This window comes from Candoia aspera, chromosome 5, assembly GCF_035149785.1.
Source record: "Candoia aspera isolate rCanAsp1 chromosome 5, rCanAsp1.hap2, whole genome shotgun sequence".
NCBI lineage: Eukaryota > Metazoa > Chordata > Lepidosauria > Squamata > Boidae > Candoia > Candoia aspera.
In genome coordinates, this window is record NC_086157.1 from 60,793,577 (window position 1) to 60,815,723 (window position 22,147).

A 22,147-nucleotide genomic window follows, 5' to 3' on the forward strand; every position below is an offset into this window, starting at 1 on the left:
AAGAGCTGTATTGATTTCTTTGCCAAGTGCTCCAGGTCGGAACAGCTGCCTATATGGGGCCAAATTTTGTTCTTAACCTTAGTTGCTGATTAAGATAAGGAGTACTGAATATGTGCATGGCCCATTTTCTGAACATTGCATACAAAAAAGTGAACAAGCATGTTTTGACTTTTGGTTTAACAGCTTCTCACAGCCATCAACAATACAATGATGCGGTACAAGATGTCCCTGCACATAGCAAACCTCATAATGAGGTATCAGGTGAAAAAGGATTATCAATTTTAAAAACCAAAGAAAATTATGATGGATGGACGAAGATGTTTTAAATGTATCTTTTTTCAAAAATGTGTTTCTAATTTAATAGTTTAACTTAGTTTGCATTAACTTAAATAATAAAAGGGAAGTACATTCCTGTAGTGCTGTGGCTAGTTTGTAAGCCTGTTGGCAGTATCAGAACTGTTTTACAGTTTTACAGCTGTGAGACAGTCTTGTTTAGGCACTATATAAATAAAAGAAACATATGAAAAGTACTTAATGTAAAAATGTATACAATTAAAAACTAGAAATAATGTTTTACAGTCAGAATAAAACAGAGAAGTGGTGTGGGTATTTCAAAAAGGTCTTGCTATTTGAATTAAAAGCTCAAAATAATATATTAGACCTCCAAGTTTTACTTCCATAATCTCTTAAAATCTGTCTCAAATGTTTCTAATATTTACATGTTACTATAATCATACCTAGCAGACCAGGCCTTGAAGTAGGTTAATTGCATAGGAAGATTTTACTATGTTTACATTTTATCTTAAGTTATTTTTTTAAAGCACAGTAAAGAGTCTGAGGACAAATTATTCAACTGTTTATCATACATAAGACTGCATGACTATAATACAAAGGGCTTGTCTTTTCATTTAACGTTACAATATACACAGCAAGTCCGGACTAGATCTTACAATCTGAACACAGGTATTTAACCTTTTCCATGCTGTTTATGTTTACAATGCACAGAAGTCCTGTAACCAAACTGTGTAGTAAAGCACACAAAACTGGACTGTAACATAACACAGTATGCAGAAGCACTGGAGTTTATGATTTTTCCTTATGTAAATTTAAAAACAGTAATTTTTGGTGCTTGCTAAGATGTGGCAACCAGCACAAGAAAAGTTACCCATATATGTTACCCTTATATTCCTAGACAGCAGTACATACTGGATTCCTTTTTGTATTGCTAAGCTCAATGTTCCATTTTTATGATGACAGCCTTTTGCTCAGCAAACATTTTTGAACTGCAGATGTTCAAAAACACTTTAATTCACAGGCTTAATATTGCAATATAAAATAAATATGGATACCTTGATAAAAAAAAGTTGCTTTACAAAAACTCATTTCTAAAGCATTCTTTCATACTTCCACTGTATTCAGCCTCTCTGTTGCCAATATAAGGAATGATTATAAAAAGAAAGAAAAAAATTTGTTCAGAAGAACCGACCTAGTTTGCTATAAGGAACTAACCAGTCTGAAGTGCATGGTAATCTGTTGAATGGCCTTTTAAACTGGTTTACTGGCAGAGGTAGATTACTGCTTCTGTTCATGTAAAGGGCAAAACAGTGTTAATCTGGAAAGATAACCACTTTATTACCCCAATTCCTCAATTTAATTCACAATGTTTGTATTTGTATTTTAAAAATCTTCATATGGGTTCTGAAATTTAGCAACTGCCAAGCTAATTGTGTTAAACTAAGGCAGCAGACCCTCCTGTTAAGTACAGCCTACTCAGCCTCAGGTCTCACATGAGTTTTTTTTTTTTTTTTTTACTTCACTCGTCTTAGTGTTTTGGATATGTTCATGCAATCAAGGTCTTGCCTTCAAGTTTTCATTTATGCCAATAAGGAATACAACAAATTAACTGCTGGTTTCATAGCTTCTGGATTTACCGTCCCTTTTACTTTCAGAAGCTTGAACACATTTATAATGCAATAGATGTTATAGTGTTGAATTAGATGTCATATCTATCATGTTCAGTACACAGACTGTTATAAATGTATTGGCTATGAATTAACAACAGTTCCAGTTTTGTTTAAGCAATAGTACAGCCATAATTTTCAACTGACATTTAAAAATGGTCTAGTTACACCTTGTGTCAAAGTGCAGAACTGCTACATTATTGGTTACAGACATCTATGTGCTATAAAAACAGCTTTGGTACAATAAATTATCAAAAAAGAAAAAAAATTGTAAAATTCACAGCATAATTGTGAGGCAAAAAAGCAGTCACATAAAATTCTGCATTTTTAAAAATGTTCAGGTTGAACAGAAGACATCTTTGTGCAGAAGTAACAGTGGAGAAACCACGTGCCCAGAAAAAGCAAAAAGAGGAAGAAGACATAGAAGGAAGAAAGGAAAAAAGAAAGTGAAAAGCAGAGAGGAACACAGTTGTAGCTATTTTCATCAAAAGCAAACCACTACTCCTGTGACCTTCAACCAATAAGGAAGTCAGCTTTATGACACACGCAAAGTGACCTTGCAATACCTTACAATAAGTGGGTCACAAAGTCTATTTTAAAAGAAAGGCCTCTTGAATTACCCATTCTCTGTGTTTTCAGCATTAAGGACTGTCTGCAAAAGCATGTCCAAAAGTGATTGCATCTGAAATGGTAGGCTCTTCTAACTTAGAGTCCAAATCCATAAGGCCAAAGGTTATCCCAAAGACCACCACTTAAGACTTCCCCTGGACTGGCCAAGACCAACCTGTTGATTGCTTCTCAGTGCACCTTACTTACAGGACCAGTCATATTTCAATACTAACTGATTGTAGCCTCAAACATGAGACACAGAATCCCAATATAATTGCTGCTTTGATTCTCAGTAGGTTCAGATAAGGAGTCTTGATCACCGCCACTTAGCATGCTCAATGTGTCTCATGAACACCGTTACAACCACTCTTTTTACAGCTAAAGATTCTGTTTTGTAATCTTAGGGTCCCTCTTCCTTACAGTACTGCTTTTTGTGTTCATGTATGTTTGGGGAATGGAAACTCATTATTACTCTCCCCCACCCCACCCCACTATTTAAAAAAAAAAAAGAAAGGAAAACCTCAAAATGCCCATTTATATGATTCTGGGCATGCCTTAAAATATACTTGCAACTAAGATCAACTCTTGAATATTCATCTCTGTTGAACAAGGGGAAAAATATATATGTGACTTGGTTGTAGTAATTAAAACAGGGGCAAGAAGGTGAGAAATCTTCTCAAAGCTATCTAGGATAGGTATGAACATGGCTCTAAAAACTTCACTGCAATCTGTTCAAGTTTAAAAAAATAGTTAGCTTTGCCCTTCTGTAGCGGTTCAATAAGTCTATCTCCTCCTGATTCAAGCAGCTTTGCACTTTTTTTTTGGAAAAACACCACTTCTATAAAAACACACAAGAAACAAATCTGTTTCAGTTTAGTCACGAGCTGGCCACAGGACTTTGCTGAACACAAACTCCTGTCATGGGAGATTCTTCCCTATCAATTCCCTGTCTCATTGCAAGATGTCCTTCAGTCATGTAATGAGCAGGACCTGTGTTAGCAGAAAATTGGTATGTTGGATGTCCTGCTATGCCAGTTTCTTGGTGTGGATTAGAATAGACCGTTAAATTGACGTCCATAGCTCCATTTTGTCCAAAGTCTAATGCATTAGCAGCCACAGGGCGGTTCTGATAGGCCTGATTGCCTTGATTACCAGTTGAGGAGGAAGATGTAGAGGAAGAAGTTGTAGAGGAAGACAGGGATGTCATGGAGTGGTGACTATGGCCCACCTCCATAGAATCTTGGGTGGACGAGCTGTTTGTTGGAGAATTGTAGACTCTTGGCCTGGTCCGACTACCCAAGGCCTGCTGTCCATGGTGATGGTGGTGGTGGTGGTGGTGGTGGTGATGGAGGTGGGAATTATTTCCATGATGATGGTGTAATGCATTCTGTTGCTGAGGGGTAACATGGAAAGAGGTTTCTTGAACTGGATGGGTTTCAACAGTGACTTGTGTAGGAGCTTCTGTGCCTGGCCAACCAAGAGGAGGAGGAAACTGCTGTCGAACCTATAACAAAACAAAAATAAAGTTATTTTATGTCATGCCTTCAAGCTAAATAAAGCAGAGCTAGACGTGCGTTTAAAAAAAACAGAATCTACATAGGATCACAAAATAAAATATAACAGTACATTGAACTTGATTAATATGTAGCCTAAAATATACGTTAGACTTCAAAAAAATGAAATATTGTCATTACATCTTTTTAGTGTCTGTCTTCTGCAGTATTACAAAAGTTCTTGGATCTGACTATCAAATATGTCTTCAGCAAATGCATAAGTCAACTTTTCAAACATTTTAGCAGTGTAATTTAGAAGTAACTATCAGCTTTTCTGGCAATTATTTAGGTTTTAAATCAGATAATCTAATAATTATTTGAATAATAAAAATAATTTGCAGAATTGATCAAAGATTATTGTTGTAATGTGATCAAGGAACAGGACCATTTGGTTATCTAAATACACCAATAATTAGTTAACAGAGACTTCCTTTCAAAACTACCTGTGGACTGTGCGTTTCACAATCCATAGCTTGCACAGCAGCAGTGAAGTGTCCACCACTGTGTCGATGCTGGTGTGTTGGATCTGACCGTGCTCTTCCACTGTTGCTTGTCCCCGAAGAGCCACCTTTAATTACAAGCAAAACAAATATGTGGAAGATGATACAATCAGAAATTCTGATATGAAGACAGGAAAGTTACTGAAGGAAAAAAGGGTAGCAGGTATTTAATTTAAAAAAAATTAGAGAGAACCAGATTTAAAATAATATAGAATAAGAACATTTTATTCAGACAGTAAATATTCTTACAGACACTTCATTTCTAAAATTTCTATGAATCACGAGCATACCTGAACTTGAAGATGTGCTAGAAGTGGTTCCTGAAGACTGTGACTGTTCCATAGCAGGACTTGTAGAGACACTGTTACTTGTGTTTGTACCTTCATCTGCTGTTTTCTTAAAGAAACTATGCTGCAGGGCATAATAAGGTTGAATTCGGGTTTTTGGATCATAATCAAGCATCCTTAAGATGAGGTCTTTAAACTTCAAGTAGTCAGCTACAGTATGACCTGACTCTCCAGCACGACGCCCTCCTGGTCCTCCTGTTTCAACTCCAAGTATATTGTGAAGTTTACGGGTTCCAGGTGGTTTGTACTCCTGTTTGAAAATTAGAAATTCTTTTCATTTAATAAATATGCTAATTGCATTTTCATATTATTTCACATCATTGCATTGTTATCATTGTATTGTTAATAATACAAATATTTCCAGTTATTTTTAAAAAAAACTGCCTTCAAGTCAGTTTTTTGATTCCTGGTGACTGCCTGGATGAGTCCCTGCAATTTTGAGAGCCAGTCTGGTGTAGTGGTTAAGCCATCAGGCTAGAAATGGGGAGACTGTGAGTTCTAGCCTGCCTTAGGCACAAAGCCAGCTGGGTGACCTTGGGCTAGCCACTCTCTCTCAGGCCTAAGAAGCTGGTAATATCAAACCACTTCTGAAACTTTGACAGTTATCAAAATATTAATGATGCTCATTTACTTTTAAAAGAAAACCTAGAGAAATATTTTCATACCAAGATATATAAGAATTGCCATATGTAGATTAGTATTATGTTTATGTATTACATCAACCACTAAGCATGCATAGATCAGATGTCAATGCTTGTAAACTATTTCCCTATGAACAGAGAATATTTCCCCATGATTTCCCAGAATTCCCTAATTTACAAAGTTTATAATATGTGAGTTAACATATGCTGTAAAACAAATCCACTCAACATATAAGAGAGGTAAGAGTAACCTCCAATTGAAAGTATTTTTATCTTGTCACCTTTAATTTCTTTATTCTTTCACGTCAATATTGACTCCTGGCACTACATGGATATTCCATGTGGTTTTCCAGGCAACATTTCCAAAAGTGGTTGCCAATACCTTCTTCCTAGGGTGAGAGTGACTGGTCCAAATTCACCCAGATGGCTTCAATGCCTACAACAGAATTCAAGCTTCCCTGTTCTGAGTCCAGTACCTTAAACTCTAGACCGAAATAGCTCCCCTAAAGGGGTTAGGGTGAAGGAATATTTTTATATTTTTAAAGTTTTTATTATTTATGCTTTTATTCTTGTTGGTAAAGGCTATATAGTTAAATAATTACAACAACTACTGCATAGTTTTTTTCTGACCATGTATCTAAAGCTAAGTGTTTGGGGGCTGAAATCCTATGTATGCTTGCCCTTTATTTTACTATTACACTTCCTAATAAGATTTTTCTAGGTAGGATTGAAATTGTTCTCATTTAAATCAGCATTGGCTACAAACAAATTAATCTAGATCAAAGTTTCAAAATATCTACTTACCCTTTTCCCATCTTTGGTCTTTTTTAAGGTCCAAGAGCCATCTGGCAACTTCTCAAAAAATTTTTTTGCTTTTGGTGCTTGGTCAAGAATATGAGCAGGTGGTATACCCAGAACTTCCACTATTTTATTCATCTGATCAACCTGTGTAGAATGGGGAAAATCAATTAGAAACGTAACCAAATCTTTGAAACTGAAGAAATAGGCAACTCAGCATAATATAAATGCATGTAAATATAAATGTATTCTCTTCTTTCAAACAGTAGGACAATCAGATGCAAATCAGGATTATGCAGAACAATCATGCAGAATTCCAAATGACATTAAGCACACATCTCTCTCTCCCTCCTTCCTTCCCTCTCTCTCCATCACATCAAAGAGGTAAATATTGTTTGTAGAATTACATACCTCATTTGCTCCACTGAAGAGGGGTTCTCCAGTGTGCATTTCCACTAAGATACAACCGAGGGACCACATATCAATTGCAAGATCATAAGGCATTCCCAATAGCACCTCAGGTGATCGATAAAAACGACTCTGGATATATTGATATATCTGCAATTTATAAACAAAGACATTAAATAATCCCAAACCAATTTCTAGTTAGATGTTAATGATTCTGGACTGCAAATAACTTGTTTGAAGTACAAAATAAGGAGAGAAACATTTTTCAAAATGTTAGAAAACTTGGTAGTTAAGAAAGAAATTTAAAGCTAAATATGCAATTATTCAACAGAATAAAAATGTTTAAAATATTTTGCTTCATGGACTGCAATCCTATGTTTCCTTATTTTTCAAAGACTCATATATGGAATTACACTGTAAAAACTGTAATGTAATTTTGTGACTAGATTCTAAACAATTTAATAAAATAAAGCCTCCTTCAAGCTGAGTTCAACTCCAGGTGATACATGGACACATCTATATATATTCTTGGCAACAATATGGAAGCGGTTTGGTGTTGACCTCTTTGGGATTTTTTTTTTTAAATTTACTAGACTAGCCTATAGCCCTATAATTCCCTTACAGAATACTTAAATCAAAACTTTAAACGTATAGCCTCAAGCAAACTTAGAAAAACAAAAAAAACCCTGTCCTTTTGCTTTCTGAAACCAAAATACTCTGCCATTTGAGCCATCAAAAGTCTTGACTGGCATGTAGATGTTGCAACATGCTAATCTTTTAGAAATGTAAAACTTTTAATATGCTAGCTATGATGTAGTAAAGAGTTCAACAGTGCTTAACTGTACACTACACTGCAGACAGAATTATTCTCTCTTACGGATCCTGCAGCCAAATGGATATGTATTCTACACTTTGAAGGTTTAATTAGGAAACAAGCAGAAATACTGGTAGTCCCTCTATAGCTACAAAACATTTTGCTTACTTTGTCCTTGTGTAGTAATTCTGAAAATATAAAAATTTTTGGAATATGCTATTTATTTAAAATATAAATTAAACAAGCAGACAAAACAACAAGCTATACTGAAATATGTTTAAGTGATAGTACTTACCCTCTGTCCAAGCTGGCAAGAACTGCCAAAATCAACTATTTTGATAGCGCTTCGTTTGGGGTTACAGAGCAAGATATTCTCAGGTTTTAGATCACAGTGAATGATACTAAGTTCAGGAGTTGCAAGAAAAAGCAGTGCAGTACACATCTGTTGTGCAAACTTTCGCGTCAAGTTCAGTGAAACCCCTCTGAAATTTGTGTTCCGCAGAAGGTCATAAAGATTATAGGAGAGCATTTCAAAAACTAAACAGAGATGGTTTCGGAACATAAAATGACGCTTCAAATGCACTGAAAGAAAAAAAGGGGGAGGGGGAGTTAAATTACAGGCATAGCCTCAAACCTTCAAGCATCTTCCTAAGCAAGCCATTGCTTCCAAGGGTTGCCCAAAGGTGGAGCTGTCTGCCAAACATTTTTTTTTAAGTACAACTGTCCTTTGACTTTTCTATATCCATAAACAGAAACTTTTTGGGGAAAAAAAGTTATAATTTCTTTCTTTAAAAATTACATGATGCTAAAATCAAAAACATTGCACCTATTTCTTTAACATGTGCAGACTATACCCCTTCAGATACCTATGGACTTCCTAAGCTTAAGGCTTCAGTTTTCTAAATCTTGTTTCAGTTGAATCAGAGTGATATATGAATTGTGGAAACTGACTTTTCTGATTAGTACACCACAATTAAAACCCTTCTACTTAAACTATTTGAGATTAGACTGAAATTCAATTGAACTAAATGTACAGTAACAACTAAAGCAGAACTATACTGCTGTCATTACAAGGAGAATGTTTGTCTTTATTTTCATATGTAGAATCAACTAAGCATGTTAAGAGCAAATTTCGGAATGTTTGGTGCTGCTTTGGAACTGCCCTTATATACTGTCTTTGATTCTGCAACAGAATGAGTTGCAAACAAGTAATTAATGCATTCTGAATTACATAAAAGGAACAGTAGTTACAGAACTATTTATTAGTTCAGAAAAAAAGACTTTTTATAATTTCAGAATTATAAAAGTAGTTTAAAAGTGCTTATACAGTGTTTCTCTGATTGTCTCTTGGTGTTTTTTTCTTTCTTTCTTTTTTCCTTTCTTTCTTTCTTTCTTTCCTTTCATTCATTCATTGTTAAAGAAATAATCTCAGCACCTACATCCTCAAGATGTCTTATAATTAAAATGTTAATAATAAAATTAAGGCATGAAGATGCTCCGAAAAATGGAGAGCTCAGCTAAGAACAATCACATGCCACATGTGAGGAAAAATTAATATCCTACAAAAGATATTAAATAAAGAAAAGACTAGTCTAACCTTAAGGAGAATTAGGAAGACATTGTCTTATGTTTCTACCTGTCTAGCTTCTTCTGATGGTGGAACATTCCAAAGTACAGATTAAATTACAGTAGGTTCATAATGAAAAAAGGCTGTGTTTCAAATATGACAGTCACAAACCTTTCTGAGCTTTACAGGTTAGGATGAGAACTTTGAACCCCCCCCCCCCCCACAGAACACATTATTTGGTTTCTCTCAGTATTACTTGGAGCAATTTAGTCCCACTGAATCTGGGTTACCTGAGAAACATAGAAACCAGTCTCATCTATTAGGCCAAAGGTTGGATTTGATCTAGGGAGATCCAGGGTCCCATCTCAATAAGTAAACTTAGTATTTAAATAATTAAACTCAATAAATATATCCAAGGCCAAGCATAGTATTTCAATCATACCTCTCCACAAAGGATTCAGAAACAAAATCAGAACAAAACATACATGCCACTGTGAATGGCATAAATAGAAGGCATAAATAGAAATGCAATTGCTTATTTTATATTATTTTTGGAGAACCTGCTTTTCAGGTCATCATTTCCATCTTAGTAAAACGAAATCCTTAATGTTTATATCTCATGGGGGGACTATTTATGAGTATATAACTTGCTCATAAAATTCAACACTGTATTATCTCCACTAGGTTCAGTTAGTGTATAGGAGAAAGCTGGAATATAAAAGGGTAGATATTGTTAAATGGAATATCACTTGATTGTAAAAGGTCCACTGTTAAGATTATCAAAGAAGCAATGTTCACGAGTTTCAATTTGGAAGAAAGACAAACTGCCTATTAACATTAAACTGTCTCCAAGAAATATACTACTGCTAGAACAACCTAAAATGAACCATCAAAAATATGAACAATTGTTTAAACAGATGGATATCATATGTAGACATAAAATTTTCCATTCCTGAATCAAAAAGAGCAATGGTACGCTCCAGCAAGAAGTGTGGATCCATTTATTGTACGTAATGAATAGTGGTGACTTTCTGCATAAAATAGCGACAGTCACCCAAAATGTGCCATCTCTAAAATTTTAGAGGCAATACTGTGCAAAAATAGCAAAAACAGACCCAGATCAAATACATAACATGGTAAAAGTTTAAGAAATTACAGAAATTATTACACAATGCTCCTTAAAAAGCCTAAAAATGCATTATTTGCAAGGATGAACTGGTAAGATTAAAAAAAAAAGAATATAACATTATTACTTTAAAAAGACAATGAAAATATAATGGTTCATCATTATAAAGATAAAGGCTCTAAGATAGTTAAAAGTAGCTGAAAAGACAAGTTAATACCTATGTAATATTTCATTTCTGTGTCATGTTTGTTCATAAGCTCGAGAAGCCGCACTTCTATTTGGGCTTGATTTAGGAAAGCCTTCTTGTTCTTTATAATTTTAATAGCTACCCACTCCTGTTCCACACGGTCATATGCCTTTACAACCTGTAGGAAAGAAAAACACTAAATAGATACAATTTCATGTTAAATCTAAAAGACAAAACAATTACTGAAATAAAATGCCTTCTAAAAGCAACAGAACCTCCTTAATGTAATCTGAATAATAAACTAAAATGAATAATGAACCTCAAGCTTTGACAAATCACTAACCAAAATAATTATGGTCATATTCCCTTATTCCTGTTGAACAAATAAGACTTTACAATTTTAACTATGTATTCACCAATGTTTGTCTGCCAGTGAAAGTGAAATGTAATTCCCGCTTTAGCTATGGCTTCCCCACATCCAACTCTGTTCCAGAAAATAGATGAATTTTCTGGATTATGTTTCATGGTGTTTTGAGGATGCAAGAATAAAAAGTGGAGTAGGAAATAATATGAAAATAGTTATGCAGTGCTAAATAAAAACTTTATTTGATAATTAGCTCAGTTTAAATATTGTGGAGGTGGAGGAAGCCAAGCCAAGCTCACTATTGTGCAGTCATATTATATTATTCAAGTGGGGAAAACAGCAAACCCAAATTAAAAACAGTCTGGAAAAATAAAACATAGACTTTGTCTTCTTATGGTCACTACAACCTAGTACTGGTAGAATTTATATTTCAAGCTAACAGTTTAAAAGATAAAATCTCTTTGCAAAATGATTTGCATTTCTAAATAAAAACTAAAGATTCCTTTCAGGTGACTGAACATTAGTCTTCTGTGATTGCCTTCACATATAATACAAGTCATGGTTTGGAACAAGCAGGAATGAATCCACACGAAATACAGGATTAGCATATTCTCCTCTTACCATTTCTCTTCCCACATAGTTAAGAAGGGAAAATACTCCAGCTGCAATTTTGTTTTAACAAATTTCTAATGTATTATTGCATGCAATCAATTAATAGATTAAAATAAACTCTAATTTGCTAAATATATAACTAGATAAATAAACTTGTTTATTTAACAATTTATTAGACTCTATTTTAAACTTCAATTTCAGTTTCTCACATAATAACAAGCCAGGAAGCTAGTCAAATTCAAACCAATTTGTTTCCATGTAAGTAATAAAACAACAGCTTAGTCTTTAAAAAGTGATACTCTTCCTTCAATCCTGCATTAAACATTCATAATTGGTAGACACAGGCCAAATTTCCAGGTTTTTAACCATAAAAAAAAAACCCAAGAAAATATTGTTTTGAATTTAAGTTAAATAAAATATATGCATATTTATTTGTGGAGAAGATCAAAACAGTCCAAAGGGAGGAAAAAACTTTGAAAGACTTTGGAATTAATCACTGATTGAAATTTGTTAAAAGTTATATATTTGTCGTCACATGAAATCTGACAGTATAAAACTACTTGCCTAATCAGAAGTAAATGCCATTGAAATAGGACTTTCTACAGTTCTGTACAGAATTTCTAATGAATAATTATCTGTGTTGATAAATGCATATTGTTGAATTGTATACTATTAGGTTGAACTTCACTGTTAGCAAGTAGAATGTTATGCCTGGCTACCAAATGCATTAGGCATTTGCAGCTCTACACAGACCAGTACACATGAATGCATGAAATCAAGGTAGTATAGTGTAAGAATGGTTTTTTCCCCTAACATTTTAGTCAGGGTAAAACTGTAAAATGGATTGTGAAGAGTATATCAAAGATCACCTATATATCAATTGGATAAGATGCTGCTTTAAGTTGCTTTTATTCAAATTTTTCAATCATTACCTGTCCAAATGAACCTTTGCCTATTAAAGAATCAATTTCATAACGATCCATCCATTTTTCCCCATTTTTCACAATGTAGTCATAGTTATCATCATCATATCCATCATTATAAACCTTCCGCTCTTTTTTGTGACTAGAATCATCTCCTTGTCCCTGTTGATGACGTCGCTTCTTTTTTGCATAGTAAACCTGAAATTAGGAAATGCAATTATAGCAAAGCCAGTTTGAATCATAAACTACTGCAATACAGATTGAAATGGTGATAATTACCCATTCACTAGATTGTTAAATTGTTGTTTTAAAGCATAATTTATTCAGTCAAAAAGGACCTACACAAATAAGAGTATGGATACTGTTTCAGTAGCTTTAGACCAACTGCTCTGAAAGCAGATCTGGAGCTGCTGAAACACAACGTGATGCAAGTTCAGTAAATCAGAAAGTCTGAAGCTCAGAACTTCCAGTAGTGGACATAATTTTAAAATGTACAAAGGCATACATGCATTCATAGTTCAACCCATATGATAGCAGTCCTCTATTTTATTACTGAGAGCCAGTTTGGTGTAGTAGTTAAGACACTGGGCTAGAAACCAGGGGATCATGAGTTCCAGTCCTGCCTTTGGCACCAAGCCAGCTGGGTGACCTTGGGCCAACCAGTCACTCTCTCTCAGTCCTAGGAAGAAGGCAATGGCAAACCACTTCTAAAAAACCTTTCCAAGAAAACTGCAGGGACTTGTCTAAGCAGTCTCTGAGAATTGGACTCGAATGAACAGATTAAAATATAAATATAAATATAAATACATATATATATATATCAAAGAACATTGCTCTGCTCTGTGCTAAAAGTAGCTTTGGATAATTTTCCTCAATAAATTAATGAAGAGGTGTAATGTTTTTGACTCATTTGTTTAATTGGGTTCTCTTTATCTAGTTGTAGGGCTTGTGTGGAGAACAAATCATGTTTTAGGTCATATTTATGCAGAAATATTGAAAATTCAAAAAAGTTCACAAAGAGTCTTGATTTTTACAGTATTGGCTAATTAGCATTTAGACAGATGACATTCTTTAATGGTAGAGAGGAGGGAAGACTGTAGAACAGTTTTAGGTAATACATGTTTACTGGGCTCTGTGATAGCTGGAATCTGGACACAAACAAAAAGCATTTTTCTGTTTTCTACCTGGCTTGGAGAAAAGAAAGGAAATCACTAACATCCAGGTTTCCAAAGCCTTGCAAATAAAAATATTGGCTATGTGCCATGAAAGAAAGCTTGGCTATAGTGATGGACAGTCTAAAAAATATCTACCATTCAGGTGAAGTGGACAAATCAACCTTAGTATATTATTGTATCTCTATCTTTTCATTCATAAAATGAAGCAGTAGTTTTTCTTTTCTTTTAGTAGGTAAGTACTTTTGTTTATAATATCAAATTTGCAAGAGTAAGAATAATTTCAAAGGAGAAAAATAATTTTTAACAATGCACAATTAGAAGAAAAAAATCTAAATAAAGAGCAGACAGTAGCCATTCATACAATAGGATACGAAATATGTAATAGATTTTAAATTCTGTTCTAAACAGCTTTTTCCAAATCTAAAAATGCTACTCAAGTAAGTATTCTTTTGAGGAATATATCTCCATTCAACAGTATGTATTAATATAAATTTTAAAAATACTTCTTCTTTGTATTAAACATTTTAATGTCCTAAGAAATGCATTACATTAACAAACTAAGTGTATAGCTTCAGTTTGCATTTTAGTATTAGTAAATGCACTATATCCCAGAGAAACAAAAGTTAAAAATTCTAGTCACAATAAACAAAACTGTATCAAAAGAAAAGTTAACACAAATGAATTACACTGATTTTACCTCATTAATATGTTTGTATGTTTTGATCAAATCCACAGACAGTTTCGTTAGAGGACGAGCTGCTGGATCACGGAAAGTTAGTGGCATTCGCCTCTGTAAAATGACAGTATTCAATGTAATCTTAATCAGATAAATAAGAACGTTATCTAAAAATAATGGATTACATATTATACCCTCTTCAAAAGAATAACCAGAAATATATTTAAAATGTAAAGTATTTTAAATGGCTGGTACTAAAATTTACCTTACTAACAAACAATAAACTCAACTTTCATTCAAAGTTAACATTATGGAATAATTTTAATGGTTCGATTATACCCAATAAGCACTGTTTATTTTTCTTCTATGTAGTATAATTTATTTTGGTTTCTACACCCTTTTGTGATATTATTCTGTTAAAAGCAGAACAAAGCCAGGTTGCCTTTCTTCCTAGAAAATACAGGGCAACTGTTTCTAAAACAGATGAATCTCCTTATGAAGAAATCCTTACAAATGATAGCAACGTCCCTTTTCAGTCTATCTTGATATTGCACCAAGAATTCCAGTGGACAGAGTTGAACCTTGCCTTGATAACTGCAGATTGTCCTTAGGCCATAACTTTGGAATATGGCCAACAATCAATAAAGATGAGCCCAGGAGCTCAGACTTGCAGATAGTGACTAAAGCAGCTTTCACTGATGGATTTCCGCAGCAGAATCTTCCATATTAAACATCTACTCCCCAAAGAAAGCCTGGTTTAATAATTTCTCCAGGTTTGTGTTGTAATATCTTGATATTACAACTAGAGTTCTAAAACGTTACTTTTCCCCAAGCAGATCAAACTCTGTGGATGCCCATCAGGCACAGGGCAACTTCCTGCCATGCTGAAGTGTTTAACAAAAGAGAGCCTTCAACTCAGCACAATGCAGAATGTACATTACAGGTAGGACCAGAATTTCAGCTGCTAAGTTAAGTGGTCATTAAGCAAATATGACTCAATTTTATGGCATTTTTGCAGTGGTCATTAAGCAAATCACCATAGGCATTAAGTGAACCATGTGGTTGTTAAGCAAATCATGCAGTTCCCCATTGATTTTGCTTGCCAGAAGCCAGCCAGGAAGGTAAAAAATGGTGATCACGTGACCATGGGATGCTGTAATGGTCATAAATGCAAATCAGTTGTCAAGTGCCCAAATCGTGATCATGTGACTGCAGGGACATTGCAATGGTCGTAAGTGTGAGGACCAGTCACAAGCCAGTTTTTCAGCACTGTCATAAGTCCAAACAATCACTAAACAAATGGTTGTTAAGTGAGGACTACCTGTATAAGATGCAAATCCCAAAATAAACACAGAAAAATTGAATGTAGAAGAAGTGACTTAAAAAAAAATTAAGACAGACAAAATGAGAGATATACCAGTTTTAAGCATACTACACTGACAGCGTTATCAATGATGTTCCAAGTCCCAATCCAGGGTATGTAACACGTAGACTTGAAAGCCCTGGATTGACACTGCTGAAATCTAGTGGCAAAGTATATAGGATCAATGCCCAGTTTAAACATTACTAATTGTTTTAAGCCTTAGAATGGTGTTAAAAGTGTTAAACACAACTTGAACATCCACCTCAAAAATGGGAAAAATCTGGAAAACCTTTGGCCCTCTCACTTGCACAGTACAATCCTGTTTACTATATGTAGGCTTCAGGGCCAAAACAGTGTGCTGCCCTCAGTTATGGAAACCAAACCGGTCTCTACTCTAAACAGTTTGGGGCTTTATCTGGAAACATCACCCCTTGTATACGCTTACCTTTTAAAATCTATTAAATGGGCTCACTGTTTTGTCCATTATTCAGAGGACCTTCAAAACTCTGACACAGATTATTCATTTTGTGGGTTCTAGTTTAATACCACCAAATTAACTGGTGTCCTCAAGTTCTATGTGGTGCTGAGACATGCAACATTTAAAAAGTTAAGCTGAATCCTTTCTACATAATTCCCTTGGAGGTCTTATAAGAATCCTTTTGAGAGTAAGATCACCTCAAAACAAGGACTGCCAGATTGAAAATACAGGAAGACCAGAGTTAATGACCACTTATTCAGCGACCATCAAAGTTAAAACAGCGCTGAATGACAGGTACTTACAACTGGTCCTCAAAGCTCCAGCCACCCCAGCACCCCCGCAGTCACATGATTGCAATCTGGGCGCTTGGCAACTGGCTCACACTTATGACAGTTGCAGCATCCTGCAGTCATGTGATAGCCATTTGCCACCTTCCCTGCCAGCTTCCCACAAGCAAGTCAATGGGGAACCCGGGAGGGAAGGTCGCAAGTCACTCCTATGAGTCACTCCCGGGCAGCAGCCACTCATGTACCCTCCAGGGCACCCACCCTGTGCCCGTGCTTGCACGAGGCTGCAGCAGCCACTTGTACACTGTCCTGACCACTGGAGCACCTATTCTGTGCCTGGCCATGCTCACACTGCAGCAGCCGCTTACCTGCTCACTGGCCTGCTTGTGAGCCACCCAGGACTTGCAACTTCTAGCTGGCTTCCCCATTGACTCTGCTTGTTGGAAGTCAGCAGGAAGTTGCAAGGAGATCCTCTCTTAATGACCTGTGATCCTCGCTTAACAGCAGCAACAGGGACTGTTGGGACTGCCATCGCTAAGCCATGCAATCACGTGACATTGCATTTTACAAATATATCACTCAATGGCAAAAATTCTGGTCCCAATTACCGTTAAGTGAGGGCTACCTGTAGTTCCACATTTCTGTGTTTCCATGAAGTTAGCTATGTTTGAGGGCTAAGTAGATTTATTTCTGGTTCAACTGTGGTGTGTTTGAAAATCGTAGTCTTAAAACCCACTTGCCCACCCATCTACCCAGTGACTCCATGGAGCTTATGATTCATCTTGCATTTGTAGGAACTCCTGATTCTTGGGCTTTGGTCCTTTCAAGGGAAAAATGGCATATAACTGGACAAATGCACAGAAAATGAAGTGAGAACATGGGAGAGATTTCTGTGGTAACTCAGGATAAAGTAGTTGTTTTCATCCTTTAGTATTTAAAGGTCAGCAGATTTCAAAGCAATCACATGGCTTTTGAGATGTGGAATAGAAACACTGGCACTGCAGAAGCGCTCTGAGATGAGTATGGAAGAACTAAACTGCACCCATGTATTTTAAACTCTGGATCAAATTCTTCTGAAAATATGCTCTCTAAAATACATTCCAGGGAACAGATGTCTCTCATCGTTCTGTCACCTAATTTAATTCCAGCAACAGAACTCCATGCTCTGCTTGGAATTCTATTTTGCCATTTTAGAATTTAAATCTAAGGTCTAAAACATCCATGCAAATGATCTGGATGGATAAGTAATAATAGAATTGTGCTATAGTCTGCTATAATCAGAAATACACAGACGCTCAAACATACATATATAATTTTTTTTTTTTAATTAAAGGGAAAAAACGAAGGAAAGCTACAGAGTCACTTTTCCTGAGATGGGCAGTCATATAGATTAACAAAAAAACAACAAAAACTTTGCAAAGTTTGGGTCTATACATAAATATAACTATAATCTTAAGGAGAGAGGTATTAATACTTATACTGTCTTGCTCAATTCAGAAACTTCCTGCAAGAGCAGTTTAATTTAAAATTAATCTGACGTCATCAACAATTTCAGAAGAGAGTTGCCTATGTTTCTGTAGAACATAGGAGACTAGAATATGTATTGTAAGGTGCCCAGAGTCACTGGGAATTGGGTGGTCTATAAACTGTATATTCAAACAAACAATAAACAAATACATTTACATTCAAGTCAGAAACAAATTAATTTCTAACTTACAGTTGTGAAAAGAAAACAGGCCAGAAGGCTCTACAGGAACAGGATTGCTCAAGTTCTGCCTAGTTAAAACCACTCTGCTCTCTGGGTATAAAAAAAACACAGTATCGGGGTTGACAGAACTGCCCTGAAGGGGTGACTTGAAGGGGCTCAGGGTGAGGAGAAGAGGCATCACCCTGTCTTCATTAAAGACTTGATTTGGTATTATAAGACATGTTAGGGAGAGTGGGAAATGGAGCCTACAAACATGACCACAGTGCAGAATGAAGTACATTGGCTTTCCTTCCTTTCAGGGTACAGCCTAACCAAAGAATCAAAAATGACAGTAAAGATGCACTTTTCAAACTAAAAATCCTGCTTCTTAACCTCAGGACAGTTTCCAAGTAAAGTATCTATTATCCAGGATTTAATTCTGATTAAAATTATGAGACCTAGGTGAGAGAGAAAAGGGATTCATTCTTCTCAGTTGTCTGTCAGATTACTCTATGACTTAACAAGTTACAGCAGTAAGGACACAGCTTCTGGACTTTTAGAACTACCCATAATCCTGCAACACTGTGTCCTACAATCTGACCACAGCTTCATCTAAGGTCTAGTTAAACAAGTAATAAAGAAAACAGGGTCATATCTTTATTGAACATACTGGCTCAATATTCGCTGCCTTTGAAGCCCTCTTAAGGGGTCAGTTGAATTTCAATCAATGAAATGACAAAAGAGTTACAACCATCTGAGTCTGCTTTTCATAAAACAGGATTGTGGAAGTGAATCAAACCCTGATCAAATCCTGATCATAAGAAGATAGGAGTTGGTCTTCTTATACAAAGTTTTCCATGTATTCCAAATGACTGGAAATCCATCAATTTAAAGGCCAGGCAGATAGTACTGATTATGTGCCCTCAAACTGGTGTCAACTCTTAGTGACCACATAGATTTTCTCCATCGCATTTGTCCCTAACCTCATCCTTCAGGTCTTCCAATGGTGCACCCATCACCACTGTAACTAAGTCCATCTACTTGCTGCTGGTCATCCTCTTCTTCCCTTTCCTTTCACCCTTCCCAGCATTATAGCTTTCTCTAGAGAGCTAGCTCCTCATATAATGTGTTCGAATTAGGGTAATTTGAGCCTGATCATTTGTGCCTTGAGTGAGAACTCTGGGTTGATTTGTTTGATGATCCATTTATTTTCTTGGCTGTCCATGGCATTCTCAGGAGTCTTCTCCAACACTAAAGTTCAAAAGCATCAGTACTCTTCCTAACCTGCTTCTTCAAAATTCAACTTTTGTTTCCATGGAGTATCACAGGGAATACTATGACTTGCATGATTCTGATCTGAACCTGCTTCTTCAAAATCCAGCTTTTGTCCCCATAGAGTATCACAGAGAATACTAAGGCTTGCATGATTCTGATCATGATGGTGATCAGAGATCTGATTCATGATCTCCGATCACGGCATCTGAATAACTTTTCCAGGCCTTCGTGGCTGTTCTACCAAGTGCTAGTCTGCAATGTATTTGTTTGTTTCTTTACTGTTGATGGTTAACCCCAAAAGGCAGAAGCTATCCACCACTTCAATATCTTAATTGTCTGTTCTAAGGCTGGTTGTTCCAACTGTTCTCATTAGTTTGGTCTTCTTTATATTTAATTTTAGTCCCATTTTTCATTGTGCTCATTAATTTTTATTATAATTTGGAGATTCTATGCATTTTTGCTATCAGTATAGTGTCATCAGCATAGCACAGATTATTCATGTTTCTTCCTCCAATTTTAAAACCATGTTCATATTCTTTCAATCCATTTTATCTTTATATATATTCAGCATATAAACTGAATAAATAATGGGAGAGTATACAGCCTTGTTTCACTCCTTTGCAAACCTGGAGCCAGTCTGTTTCACCATGTTCTGTCTATATTGTGGCTTTCTGACTGTATATAAATTTCTCATGAAGGCAATGAGATGTTTTAGGATTCACATTTTTCTAAGCACATTTCACAGCTTGATGTGATCAGCACAACTGAAGGCCTTTCTATACTCAATGCAGCACATACTGATTTCTTTTTGGTATTCTTTGGCTGTCTCAATTATCCAGTGTGTATCAGCAATAATGCCTCATATTCCTCAGCCTTTTCCAAAGCCAGCTTGGACATCTGGCATTTCTTTTTCCACGTAGGGCTCTTATTTGTTTTGGATGATCCTAAACATTATTTTGCTAGCATGTGAAATTAAGGATATTGCACGATAGTTTACACAGTCAGTTAGGTCTCCTTTTTTTGGTATTGGAATGTAGATTGACCTCTTCCAATTGATTGGCAACAGTGTAGTTCCCCAGATTTACTGGCATAGCTTAATTAGCACTTTCACTGATACTTCTTCTGTTGCTTGCCATATTTCTGTGGGTATTCCATCAGTTCCCATACCCTTCCGACTTGGTAAAGACCAGAGTTCTGATTTAACTTCATTTTTTAGTATTAGAGGTTATTGTAAGTAAGGAATATTTTCTAAGGTATCTTGGATGTTGACATCTCTACTGTATAACTATTTCAGTATACTCCTTCCATCTTAGTTTGATCTCCTGTGAATTGGTTACTATCTGTCCACTGGCTTCCTTTAGCATACCAATTCAAGGTTGGAAATTCCTTCTGAGTTCACAGATCTTCTGAAAGACTTTCCTTGTTTTTCCATGCCTGTTTCTATCCTCAGTGTCTTTACAGATGTTGTTATAAATGGAAAAATGCCGTATCACTATTAATTCTTCCCAGAAACGACTACCCAACAAAAATCATCCCAATATAATACTCAAGAAAGCTACAAAGAACCCCATAGTACCAACAAAAAATGTGTAGGCCAGTCTTGCATTCTCTGATGTCAGTGCTCATCAGTCTACCAAAGGGAAAAACTGAACAAAAGTAGTGTGCCTGGAAGGGTATCTAAAAGGAAACCACTCCTCTCCAGAAAGTACACTGCAACCTGTCTTAGGTTTGCCAAAAATCACTTGGATGATGCAGCAGGAACAATATTCTGTGAGATGAAAATGGAACTTTTTAGCATCAATAAGAAATGTATCTGGAGAAAATGAAGTACCGCATTCCAACATCACACCCAACCATGAAGCAGAGATCATGACCCTACTGGACTTTTGCAAGGCCTTAAAGATGTGGGTTTCCCACCAAGGCTGGGGATCTGGATATGTGATAGAGCCTGTACAGTGGCTATATTGTTATTTTTTATGCCTCAGATATGGAATGTGTTACAGGTAGCCCTAGCTTAATGATCCTAATTGGGACTGGCAACTCCATCACTAAGTGAAGCAGTCATTAAGCGAAACATGTGACTGCACTAATAATGGCAGTTCTAGCAGTCCCAGTTGCAGTCATTAAGCAAGACATCACGTAATTGTGACTTGCAACCCCCTGCCAGCTTCCCCATGGACTTCGCCATGGGGGCGAAGCCGGCTGGGAAGGTCACAAATGGCAATCATGTGACCACAGGATGCTGCAACCGTCACGAATGTGCAACGGTTGCCAAGTGCCCAAATTGCAATCACGTGACTGCAGGGACACTGCAACTGTTCTAAGTGTGTAAGTTGAAAGTTACTTTTTTCAGCGCCATCATAACTTTGTTCAAAGTTCATTCTGTTGTTAAAAGAATGGTCGTTAAGTGAAGACTGCCTGTATATGGGTTTTTATATGGTTTTTATATTGTACTCTGGGTGTTTTTTAATATAGTTTTTAAATTACTTTAAGCTATCAGAGTCAGGTATTTGAGATGGGCAGCTATATAAATCAAAATAATAAATAAAATAAAATATTCCTCTGGTTCATTTTGGTTACCCTCTTCCGTACTTCTTTGTATCTTTTATATCCTTTTACAAATTTGGCAACTGAATCCAATACTGTAGATGCAGAGAGACATAACATGAATTTGTATGCAAGCATTACAACATTGGCATTTTTATTTTCAATCCATTTCCTAAGGATGTCTAGCATAAATTATGCCTTCTTCACAGCTGCTATGCAGAGTATATAAACTAGACTATACAATATGAT

At 35.9% G+C, this 22,147-nt stretch overlaps 1 protein-coding gene across 2 annotated transcripts in view; it reads right to left on the reverse strand.

The window, feature by feature from the left end:
* Positions 1 to 841: 841 nt before the first annotated feature.
* The window catches only part of DYRK1A (dual specificity tyrosine phosphorylation regulated kinase 1A), a 142,753-nt gene continuing 121,447 nt past the window's right edge, over positions 842 to 22,147 (reverse strand). For both annotated transcript variants that reach the window (XM_063305360.1, XM_063305361.1), the window contains 9 exons: positions 14,283 to 14,375; positions 12,420 to 12,608; positions 10,542 to 10,689; positions 7,927 to 8,213; positions 6,821 to 6,967; positions 6,416 to 6,556; positions 4,914 to 5,220; positions 4,567 to 4,691; positions 842 to 4,074 (listed from right to left, as the gene is read on the reverse strand). In XM_063305360.1, coding sequence (XP_063161430.1) covers positions 3,448 to 4,074; positions 4,567 to 4,691; positions 4,914 to 5,220; positions 6,416 to 6,556; positions 6,821 to 6,967; positions 7,927 to 8,213; positions 10,542 to 10,689; positions 12,420 to 12,608; positions 14,283 to 14,375 — 2,064 coding nt within the window. In that variant the 3' untranslated portion in view covers positions 842 to 3,447. The remainder of the gene's footprint in view (positions 4,075 to 4,566; positions 4,692 to 4,913; positions 5,221 to 6,415; positions 6,557 to 6,820; positions 6,968 to 7,926; positions 8,214 to 10,541; positions 10,690 to 12,419; positions 12,609 to 14,282; positions 14,376 to 22,147) is intronic.